This window comes from Pelobates fuscus, chromosome 1, assembly GCF_036172605.1.
Source record: "Pelobates fuscus isolate aPelFus1 chromosome 1, aPelFus1.pri, whole genome shotgun sequence".
Classification (NCBI taxonomy): Eukaryota; Metazoa; Chordata; class Amphibia; order Anura; family Pelobatidae; genus Pelobates; species Pelobates fuscus.
The window spans coordinates 69,565,463-69,578,040 of NC_086317.1; the positions used below are offsets into that span (position 1 = coordinate 69,565,463).

The window sequence follows — 12,578 nt, forward strand, 5'->3', positions numbered from 1 at the left end:
CATGCAATAAAATTGTTACTTTTTATACAATCTGCACTATCTATTTTTTTTCTCTCTATTTGGAGTGCATTAGAAGATCTACTGCCATCATATATTGGGATTCATCGCTGGAGGTCCCTCACATTTTTCCAGCTCCCTAACACAGAGGGAGATATGCCTGATTTCATCTTATTTTTGTGAGTTCTCTACCACCCATAATTTCAAGTGGTCTTTAACAATACTACGCTATATATTGTTTATGTATTTTTTACAGATACTATTTTGAATCTAATACTTCAACATAATCTCAGTTTGTATTTATTTACACATTATCACTTTGGTGATTCTCATTATTTTGTACCTTTTGGTTTTTTTCTTTTTTCTTTTTTCTTTTTTCCATTCTCTGGGTTGTATACTTGGTCATCAATTTTGGTTTATTAAAAATAGATAGTGGGCACCTTAGTCTACAGCATACATTGGGACTGGGTCGTGAATAGATCCCATGGAGAGGGGGAAAAAAGGGGGCGGGGGGAGTTGTACAAAAATATTTAATGGATGTAACCAAGAAGAAAAAAAATAAATTCTATTTTGATTTAACTCATGTAATATGTTCTAACAATGACTTCATCTGCTAGAACTATCCCTAAAGGCATCCCTACCAGTCCAGAATTTAAGGATTACCCACTTGTGTCCACCCAGGCACAACTGGGTAATCCCAAAATCCTGGACTGGCAGGGATGCACTGAGGACTGGGATTGGAAACACTGCGCTAGAACATTGATAATATATATAAGAGGAAATTGTAAGTTATTTGTTTTCATTCAATATATCAGTTTTGGCATACAAGTCTCTAAATTTCAAAGGTAATGAAACACTATTTGTTTTATATTTTATAATACTAAAGTAACCAAATCACAATTATTTACCTCCTCATCTTTAAATAAAAAACTATTTTCATACAAAACTTTAAAGGGAAACTGTCATGTCTCAGGATTTTTGATATCATGTTTACGGTTTAAAACGTTGTTCTTTTGGGGGCATAGCTAACCAGCGATCAGACTAGACGCATGTCACCTCAGCTCCTGCTGAATATTGCTTTCAAGCTGATTCTCAACATACCTGGGTACCTGAAAACAGCTTACTGGGCACCAGTACACAATAGTAAAGCACTACAGAAAATCCTGAGGGCATATGGTGTCACATCCTGCTCTGTTCTGTGGAGATGTCTGGCCTTGGCTTCTGCTATCCAGTACTCTTTTTACAATTCTTGTTTAGTTTTTGTTTTTTTATTCCGTGTCTGGTTTTCTTAATGCTGGGTTTTCTGGGTTCATTCCTGTATTCCTTTCCTGGAATTCCCAGTGTCTTGGATTCCTTTAAATGTTTGTATTATGTTGCCACACCCTTTCCTTTTCCATTAATCCTTTTGTTTCAGTTGGTTCCTGCAGGTAGTTGCTCCAAGTCCTCTGCCCCTTTCTTGCAGGTAAGTGCTGTGTGTGTTTTATTATTGTTTATTTAGTCATGCATATCTAGGCAGTCTAGGAACCCACCGTAATTGGAGTACTTTGGCGCAGTAGACTCCATACATCTTTGCCATTTATGTATGTCTAAATCTCCAATGATTATTGCACATATTAGTACTTAGTTATGTCTCCTCTTGTTTTGCCTTGCATCTCTGGTCTTGCTTTATTTTGTCTTGTATTCCCAGTTCATGTACAGTCCTGTCCTGCCCTGTTCATGTTTCCCTCATGTCTTGTGTACATGTTCTGGGTTCTGCTTTCTGTCCTGCTCCAGATCTGGGTTCCTCTAGTCTTGTCTTGTTTTCTTGTTAGGTGCCTGTTCTAGTCTTGCCTTGTTTCTGTACTGGATACATATCTGCTGCAGAGCCTCCCTATCCAGTTCCTGGGAGGGAGCATATCAAGCTCCTAGATCTTGGAATCCGCAGAAGCTGCATCAGGGCCTTGGTATGTGGCCACACAAACGCTGGTGATCAACACCAGGGGGCGTGTGGTTACCCTGCACCAGGCCCTGATAATCCACTTCAACGCTGAGACTTTCATTATCATCAGGCACTCAGGGGTCCTGGTCTCCGGACCGCCACCCGTGACATATTGTGAGCCAAACTCGAGATATGCTTCCATCACAGTGTAGGCCCAAGTGTCTGACTCGCCCCACGACTCTCTTTCGGCCTCGGATGATGCGGACCTCGAATTATCAGTAGCACCATCTCCTCGTTGCAGGAGTAGGGCACAACCACAACCTCCACTAGCATCCAAAATTGATCTTACCTCAATGGTGACAGATCTCAAAGCTTTCTTTGCATCTGAGATGGCGGTGCTGAGGGAAGACTTGGGCTTGCTGACAGGACAGCTAAGGGTCACAGAGGAAGATATCCATGATATACAGATCAAATAATTTTCGAGAGCAGGGCAACTACTGGAAGTTACCAACAAGTTTGCGCCGCACAGTGTAAAAATCGGGCAGCTAGAGGACAACGCGCTACAATGGAACCTGAAGGTGTGGGGGACACCTGACACCATTGATTCGGTGGAACTACCGCAATTCATATGGAGGATGCTACCTTACCACCTAAACAGGCAAAGGGATTATCTTTAGATGGAATGTACAGAATCCCGGGTACACCCAAAACCAACTCCCTGACACCCGAAGATGTAATTTTATGATTCAAATCAAGGTCTGATAAAGAAACACTCCTGAAAGCAGTCAGAGGCTCAACGCCATATATCTATGAGGAACACTCTTTAAAGGGACACTTTAGTCACCAAAAGAGTAAGCTAAAGTTTATACTTCCTGGATTGCAAATTCTGTTTAATTTAGATTTTTTTATCTCCTGCTCTGGTAATAGCTTGCTAGACTCTACAGGAGCCTCCCGTATGTAATTAAAATTCAATTTACAGAACAAGAGATATAAACTTTTAAAGTAAGTTACATCTGATTAGAAATGAAATGTAACTTACTTAAAAAGTTTTCATGCAGGCTGTGTCAGTCACAGCCAATGGGGTGTGGCTAGGGCTGCAGGAACAGAAACAAAAGTGATTTAATTCACATTTCTGTGAATTGAGCAGTGAAACGTCAGAGGCATGATCTACACACAAAATCTGCTTCATTAAGCTAAGGTTGTTTTGTGACTATAGTGTCCCTTTAATTTTTTTTCAAGACCTTAACGCTGCAGTGGCACAGATCCCTGAAGGGGGTGACCTCACAGCTACAGTCAGCCGCCATCACCAACAAATGGGGATACCCAAGAGCCCTTAGCTAAAAAAGATGGCCGACGCTATCAACTGACATTTGCATCTGAAGTGGACATGTTCCTGCACTCACTGGGACTCTCTGCTCACAGCTCAGCCAGACCAACATATCAGTGGGATGTGGCTAATGTGGTGGTCTTCACAGCAGCAGGATATTCGGCCCCGGTATGCAGCTACCAAGAAGGGTGATGCAGGATCAGGAACAGTGATAGCAGCACCAAACAATATGAAAATAAAAGTTCGGTAAAAAAGCGAAAATAAAAACAATTCCAACGCGTTTCGTCCTTCTCTGGACTTCCTCAGGGATGTGTTCCAACGCGTTTAGTCCTTCTCTGGACTTCCTCAGGAAGTCCCTGAGGAAATAGAGTAGGAAGTACAAGCGCTTATGTATATAGGTCAGTAATCTGGATAGTTCCAAAGTTATATATTGTAGTGAGCTGCTATGTCACCGTGTTTATCTTTCTATCAAAGATAGTGGAAGTAGAAGGGATATCCGGTGTAGCGCTCTAATAATAGTGGATATACAGAAATAATAGAAAGGAATCCTAACTGTACCTTAAAAGTTCATATACTTTTATGAGTAGTATCACTCTATTCAGGGTAACCTTAAACAAAAAACACAAATATACAGAACATAGTGCAACCTGTATACAAAGTGTAAATACAAAAAGGGAGTGCGTAGATTACTAACTCACACTTTCAAGAGCTATCACACTAGCTCAGGTATATGCGCCTTAGGGTCCGTAGAGGCGACCCTCACCCTCCTTTCAGTCCAAGTTTTCTCCAGGTGCAATGTCAAACCCGGAGCCAATGTATCGGCTCGTTTCATAAGGTGTATGTGGTTAAGGACCACATTCCTTCTTTGTTAAAGCAGGTAGAAATAAAAGCCATAAGTTTGAAAAATATATATATGTAATTTATTATGGAAAAATTTATATAACATGTAACTTTAAAATATTATGTAGATAAAATAACACTAGTGGCTTATAGTCCAAAAAGCAATTCTGTCTGCTCAATGTTTTTTCCAGCTGAGGAAGCCAATTTGGTGAAACGCGTCCTGGATGAACAGTGAGCAGACAGAATTGCTTTTTGGACTATAAGCCACTAGTGTTATTTTATCTACATAATATTTTAAAGTTACATGTTATATAAATTTTTCCATAATAAATTACATATATATATTTTTCAAACTTATGGCTTTTATTTCTACCTGCTTTAACAAAGAAGGAATGTGGTCCTTAACCACATACACCTTATGAAACGAGCCGATACATTGGCTCCGGGTTTGACATTGCACCTGGAGAAAACTTGGACTGAAAGGAGGGTGAGGGTCGCCTCTACGGACCCTAAGGCGCATATACCTGAGCTAGTGTGATAGCTCTTGAAAGTGTGAGTTAGTAATCTACGCACTCCCTTTTTGTATTTACACTTTGTATACAGGTTGCACTATGTTCTGTATATTTGTGTTTTTTGTTTAAGGTTACCCTGAATAGAGTGATACTACTCATAAAAGTATATGAACTTTTAAGGTACAGTTAGGATTCCTTTCTATTATTTCTGTATATCCACTATTATTAGAGCGCTACACCGGATATCCCTTCTAAGTCCCTGAGGAAGTCTAGAGAAGGACGAAACGCGTTGGAATTGTTTTTATTTTCGCTTTTTTACCGAACTTTTATTTTCATATTGTTTGGTGCTGCAATCACTGTCCCTGATCCTGCATCTTGATTGATTCAGCTGCTGCTTATGAATACCACCTAGTGTGGAGACAAGCTGGTTTTATTCTGATACACTGTAAGTGCAATACATGCAATAAAATTGTTACTTTTTATACAATCTGCACTATCTATTTTTTTTCTCTCTATTTGGAGTGCATTAGAAGATCTACTGCCATCATATATTGGGATTCATCGCTGGAGGTCCCTCACATTTTTCCAGCTCCCTAACACAGAGGGAGATATGCCTGATTTCATCTTATTTTTGTGAGTTCTCTACCACCCATAATTTCAAGTGGTCTTTAACAATACTACGCTATATATTGTTTATGTATTTTTTACAGATACTATTTTGAATCTAATACTTCAACATAATCTCAGTTTGTATTTATTTACACATTATCACTTTGGTGATTCTCATTATTTTGTACCTTTTGGTTTTTTTCTTTTTTCTTTTTTCTTTTTTCCATTCTCTGGGTTGTATACTTGGTCATCAATTTTGGTTTATTAAAAATAGATAGTGGGCACCTTAGTCTACAGCATACATTGGGACTGGGTCGTGAATAGATCCCATGGAGAGGGGGAAAAAAGGGGGCGGGGGGAGTTGTACAAAAATATTTAATGGATGTAACCAAGAAGAAAAAAAATAAATTCTATTTTGATTTAACTCATGTAATATGTTCTAACAATGACTTCATCTGCTAGAACTATCCCTAAAGGCATCCCTACCAGTCCAGAATTTAAGGATTACCCACTTGTGTCCACCCAGGCACAACTGGGTAATCCCAAAATCCTGGACTGGCAGGGATGCACTGAGGACTGGGATTGGAAACACTGCGCTAGAACATTGATAATATATATAAGAGGAAATTGTAAGTTATTTGTTTTCATTCAATATATCAGTTTTGGCATACAAGTCTCTAAATTTCAAAGGTAATGAAACACTATTTGTTTTATATTTTATAATACTAAAGTAACCAAATCACAATTATTTACCTCCTCATCTTTAAATAAAAAACTATTTTCATACAAAACTTTAAAGGGAAACTGTCATGTCTCAGGATTTTTGATATCATGTTTACGGTTTAAAACGTTGTTCTTTTGGGGGCATAGCTAACCAGCGATCAGACTAGACGCATGTCACCTCAGCTCCTGCTGAATATTGCTTTCAAGCTGATTCTCAACATACCTGGGTACCTGAAAACAGCTTACTGGGCACCAGTACACAATAGTAAAGCACTACAGAAAATCCTGAGGGCATATGGTGTCACATCCTGCTCTGTTCTGTGGAGATGTCTGGCCTTGGCTTCTGCTATCCAGTACTCTTTTTACAATTCTTGTTTAGTTTTTGTTTTTTTATTCCGTGTCTGGTTTTCTTAATGCTGGGTTTTCTGGGTTCATTCCTGTATTCCTTTCCTGGAATTCCCAGTGTCTTGGATTCCTTTAAATGTTTGTATTATGTTGCCACACCCTTTCCTTTTCCATTAATCCTTTTGTTTCAGTTGGTTCCTGCAGGTAGTTGCTCCAAGTCCTCTGCCCCTTTCTTGCAGGTAAGTGCTGTGTGTGTTTTATTATTGTTTATTTAGTCATGCATATCTAGGCAGTCTAGGAACCCACCGTAATTGGAGTACTTTGGCGCAGTAGACTCCATACATCTTTGCCATTTATGTATGTCTAAATCTCCAATGATTATTGCACATATTAGTACTTAGTTATGTCTCCTCTTGTTTTGCCTTGCATCTCTGGTCTTGCTTTATTTTGTCTTGTATTCCCAGTTCATGTACAGTCCTGTCCTGCCCTGTTCATGTTTCCCTCATGTCTTGTGTACATGTTCTGGGTTCTGCTTTCTGTCCTGCTCCAGATCTGGGTTCCTCTAGTCTTGTCTTGTTTTCTTGTTAGGTGCCTGTTCTAGTCTTGCCTTGTTTCTGTACTGGATACATATCTGCTGCAGAGCCTCCCTATCCAGTTCCTGGGAGGGAGCATATCAAGCTCCTAGATCTTGGAATCCGCAGAAGCTGCATCAGGGCCTTGGTATGTGGCCACACAAACGCTGGTGATCAACACCAGGGGGCGTGTGGTTACCCTGCACCAGGCCCTGATAATCCACTTCAACGCTGAGACTTTCATTATCATCAGGCACTCAGGGGTCCTGGTCTCCGGACCGCCACCCGTGACATATTGTGAGCCAAACTCGAGATATGCTTCCATCACAGTGTAGGCCCAAGTGTCTGACTCGCCCCACGACTCTCTTTCGGCCTCGGATGATGCGGACCTCGAATTATCAGTAGCACCATCTCCTCGTTGCAGGAGTAGGGCACAACCACAACCTCCACTAGCATCCAAAATTGATCTTACCTCAATGGTGACAGATCTCAAAGCTTTCTTTGCATCTGAGATGGCGGTGCTGAGGGAAGACTTGGGCTTGCTGACAGGACAGCTAAGGGTCACAGAGGAAGATATCCATGATATACAGATCAAATAATTTTCGAGAGCAGGGCAACTACTGGAAGTTACCAACAAGTTTGCGCCGCACAGTGTAAAAATCGGGCAGCTAGAGGACAACGCGCTACAATGGAACCTGAAGGTGTGGGGGACACCTGACACCATTGATTCGGTGGAACTACCGCAATTCATATGGAGGATGCTACCTTACCACCTAAACAGGCAAAGGGATTATCTTTAGATGGAATGTACAGAATCCCGGGTACACCCAAAACCAACTCCCTGACACCCGAAGATGTAATTTTATGATTCAAATCAAGGTCTGATAAAGAAACACTCCTGAAAGCAGTCAGAGGCTCAACGCCATATATCTATGAGGAACACTCTTTAAAGGGACACTTTAGTCACCAAAAGAGTAAGCTAAAGTTTATACTTCCTGGATTGCAAATTCTGTTTAATTTAGATTTTTTTATCTCCTGCTCTGGTAATAGCTTGCTAGACTCTACAGGAGCCTCCCGTATGTAATTAAAATTCAATTTACAGAACAAGAGATATAAACTTTTAAAGTAAGTTACATCTGATTAGAAATGAAATGTAACTTACTTAAAAAGTTTTCATGCAGGCTGTGTCAGTCACAGCCAATGGGGTGTGGCTAGGGCTGCAGGAACAGAAACAAAAGTGATTTAATTCACATTTCTGTGAATTGAGCAGTGAAACGTCAGAGGCATGATCTACACACAAAATCTGCTTCATTAAGCTAAGGTTGTTTTGTGACTATAGTGTCCCTTTAATTTTTTTTCAAGACCTTAACGCTGCAGTGGCACAGATCCCTGAAGGGGGTGACCTCACAGCTACAGTCAGCCGCCATCACCAACAAATGGGGATACCCAAGAGCCCTTAGCTAAAAAAGATGGCCGACGCTATCAACTGACATTTGCATCTGAAGTGGACATGTTCCTGCACTCACTGGGACTCTCTGCTCACAGCTCAGCCAGACCAACATATCAGTGGGATGTGGCTAATGTGGTGGTCTTCACAGCAGCAGGATATTCGGCCCCGGTATGCAGCTACCAAGAAGGGCGCTTAGTTCACCATCACTACTGTATTTGATTTTAGTTTTTTCACTTCTTCTATGTTTGCATTGTTTACAGTTATGACAGTCCCTGACGACATTCAGACTTAGACCTTCCAGCTTGGTATATGGTTTTACCGCTATCGGATACCATGCCCTATTGGCCCATCTGGCCTCCTCACCACCCTATATGGGTAGCGTTCAAGTAACCCTTGAAGTGTTCTTCGATTCCCTCTCCCACCCCACCCCCCTTAAGCTCCAGGAATATGGAGCTTCTCGCTCTTCAGTTAAGCCACTCTTATAAATATTGCAACCCTTTACATGTGTGCTTGCAACCCTGTTACCTACTCCCTTAGGTTAACTTGCCGTACTCTCTGGCCTCTGGCCTCACACTAAAATAGCATAACTTATGGTGGTTTACCTACAAGGCACATACGGTTTTGCTTGCTACTGGTGGCTTGAACCCTGAATGCAACCTGACACATATAGCCCTAAACCAGATACTCGTTGAATCTGCCCTGGTACAACTGTCAGAACCCAGGCATACCCATGTGTAAGTTCTTGCAACCCTATGTTATTTTCTCTTTTAAAAATGTGCTTCTATTTCAATGCCATGCTTATGTTTTACTATATTTAATAATACTGTGCTTGCTTCGATGTTGTGGCATCGCAAGCCCATCTATTATTCTATGCACCTTTAAAAAATAAAGAATTCCAAAACTAAACAACAACAAAAAATGTGTTTTTTTCTGTCGCTTGACTAAGTGAAGAAGGAAAAACCAACATTTCTGGTTCTTCTACTTCAAAGCAATGTGTGCCGTGGCCATGCCTTGACAGAACAGGGTGGTGATGTCTATTGTTAAATCTTTCATACGTATTTAATAGAAAACAAAGGACTACTTGGGAAAACAAAAATAACATAAGCTATAGATGATTTTCACTATGTTATTCAATGATAAGTTTCCCCTTCACATGAACAAATGATTTTGGACAGTTTTTTGTCCAAAGTTGTAAAAAATTCTAAATAAGATATGTTGTTCACCTGTTACATTGAATGGTCCATGGTGAAGACGTTTCATTTTTTCTGCTAGGAGTTGGAATGTGGTACCTAAGTAATCAGCAGCTCGGATGGAATTTCGGCTCACTCCCACTGGCTGTTTGAAATACGCCATGAGATCAGCAGCACTGGCCGTCTTTTTATTTAAACGTCCCTTTAAACTGAGAGAAAGATGCTTTGAGTTACGTTTGTAGTATGAGGTTGTCTGGCTTTCTGATGGTTTGTCAGTCTGCTATGTCCACACTCAAAAAAATAAAACAAGGGAAAAACTGATCATGCAATACTGTTAGCTTGAAAACATTACCTGTCACGCGTCAGCTTGTATGCTGCGTCAACCAGTGATTTCGCTTCTCTTGCGCAGTCACTAACTAGAGCATCCTTAACTTCTACTGTGTCTTTTATTAAATAAAAAAATGTATAATGTCAGATGAAGGGCACTGGAATGTAGAAATATGTATTATTCAACAATTTAAATTTGGGCTGACCTTGTCTCTAGATGCAAAGTAGGTTTCATAAAAATGATTTTTTTTTTCCCTTTTGGATCAAAAGCAAAAGGGATGCATGAAAAGTCCAGCTTCAAGAACATCACTGTTTTGTTTCTACATAAATATTCTGGTGTAATAATAATCTCCTTAGTAAATTCTCATTTAATAAAGAGACGATTCCCTACAGAGAATTATTTATTAGAAATATACGCCCTAATACATAGTATATGTGTATTAAAGGGACGCCATAAACATCAAAATAACTTGAGCTGTGTCCCTCTAATCTAATTGCTTGGTTTAGGAGTTAAATCACTTTGTTTAGGCAGCCCTAGCCACAACACCCCTGCTTATAAATCTACAACATTCCTGATAATAGAAATCTAATGTTGAAATGTTCTTTATTGTACAGTCTGTTTAATTTAGAATTTCTTATCTCCTGCTCAGTTAATAGCCCGCTAGAGCCTACAGGTGATTCCAGAGTGTTATTAAAGATTAATTAAGAGAGGAGGGGATAGAAACTTGTAAACATACGATTCTGTTACAGCTGATTGAAAATTAAACACTTTTTTCATGCAGACTGTGTAAATAACAGCCAGATGATTTAACTTCCATATGGCAGAGAATTGAGCAGTGACACTACAGGGACATGATCTATACACCAAAACTGCTTCATTAAGCTTAAAGGAACACTATAGTCACCTAAATTACTTTAGCTAAATAAAGCAGTTTTAGTGTATAGATCATTCCCCTGCAATTTCACTGCTCAATTCACTGTCATTTAGGAGTTAAATCACTTTTTTTCTGTTTATGCAGCCCTAGCCACACCTCCCCTGGCTATGATTGACAGAGCCTGCATGAAAAAACTGGTTTCACTTTCAAACAGATGTAATTTACCTTAAATAATTGTATCTCAATCTCTAAATTGAACTTTAATCACATACAGGAGGCTCTTGCACGGTCTAGCAAGCTATTAACATAGCAGGGGATAAGAAAATCTTAATTAAACAGAACTTGCAATATAAAGAAAGCCTAAATAGGGCTCTCTTTACAGGAAGTGTTTATGGAAGGCTGTGCAGGTCACATGCAGGGAGGTGTGACTAGGGTTCATAAACAAAGGGATTTAACTCCTAAATGGCAGATGATTGAGCAGTGAGGTTGCAGGGGCATGTTCTATACACCAAAACTGCTTCATTAAGCTAAAGTTGTTCAGGTGATCATTGTGTCCCTTTAAGTTGTTTTGGTTCTCAGAATATTCCTTTAAAATCAAACACTTAATCCAGATTATTAATACATATTCAAATAGCTAATATGACGCAGAAATAAAAACAAAACAAAAAATCAAATGACGTAGTAGCTGATCATCGGAAGCATGCATAGAAAACATATTCCAGTGCATTTGGCAGGTGAGCATCATAGATTGAGTTCTAGCATTCTCCAACTATTCCTATATTAGGGGATCTCCTTTTTTTCTAAAACCCAATCTAGCTGAGACTGAGAAAGGCACGGATGTGTTAAAATATCTCTGGCAAATATAATGAAGGCTAAAACTATTTCTAAAGTAACATTCTAGCTATGGCACTACCAGGGCCAGATAAATTAAATGTCCACAGAAGAAACTTCCGTTAGCTCGCCTGAGCTAAACCTGCTATCAGCTGATAACTCTCAGCCAATGAGCTAACAGAAGTTCCTGCCAAGGATATTCTGTTTCTCTGGTGATGGTAGTGAAGGTGAAGAGGGGCACCCGGTGAACTCCAGGTTATAAATCAAACACGTTGAAAACTGTTTGACTCCTTTAAATGGAACCAAACCATAGACTTGTCTTGAAAAAAAAAATTTCAGATACATGATTTGTTATATATAAAAGTAACATATATAACACTAAAATACATAATTGACACTTTTTAGTTTACTACTGTTGTGATTTAAAAGATGGCATTAATTCCATGACTATATAACACAGATGGGAATACAACAGATGTTATTACCAGACATGGTGCTCTGAATCCCTATCATGACCACCAGTAGAATCCTGAAGAACACGTGCAGGGACGCCATTCTGTGGAGTCTACGGAGAAATACATAATTTTACCCACTAGAAGTGCTTGTTTCATTTACACGTGCCGTTATCAGTAATACTCACCTGCCCAGTGTTGCCTATGAAATGCCCATCCTTGTCACTGCTTTATATGGTTATTAGATGGATGCCAGCTGCCATGGGAGGGGAAATGTGATATTATCACCTTGCAGGATGGATGTGCGTATGATGACACACAGTAACAGGGAGTGTTTGTTTTTTATAAATTTCAACCATTCGTAGAGTACACAACATAATTTATTTACAAAAAACAAATAGTTACACTGAGCAAGTGTGCCAGATCTGCTTTGCAGAAACCCGTATCAGGGTGATGCCTTGCCCAGGCTTTTATCAGAGGTTACATTCATTTTAAATGCCAAGATTTTTGAAACAATAAATAGATGCTAATAAAAACGAATGCCTTTTAAGAAGCAGTGAAGACCTCTCCTTATGTATGAGAGTTACACTGTATTCCACTCTTGATTAAT

At 39.7% G+C, this 12,578-nt stretch overlaps 1 protein-coding gene across 1 annotated transcript in view; it reads right to left on the reverse strand.

Moving 5' to 3' along the window:
- Positions 1–12,311, reverse strand: part of LOC134603552 (myeloperoxidase-like) — a 46,512-nt gene extending 34,201 nt beyond the window's left edge. The window contains exons 1-3 of the mRNA XM_063449641.1: positions 12,002–12,311; positions 9,836–9,926; positions 9,517–9,692 (exon numbers count right to left, since the gene is read on the reverse strand). Coding sequence (XP_063305711.1) covers positions 9,517–9,692; positions 9,836–9,926; positions 12,002–12,071 — 337 coding nt within the window. The 5' untranslated portion in view covers positions 12,072–12,311. The remainder of the gene's footprint in view (positions 1–9,516; positions 9,693–9,835; positions 9,927–12,001) is intronic.
- Between the last annotated feature and the right edge of the window lie 267 nt (positions 12,312–12,578).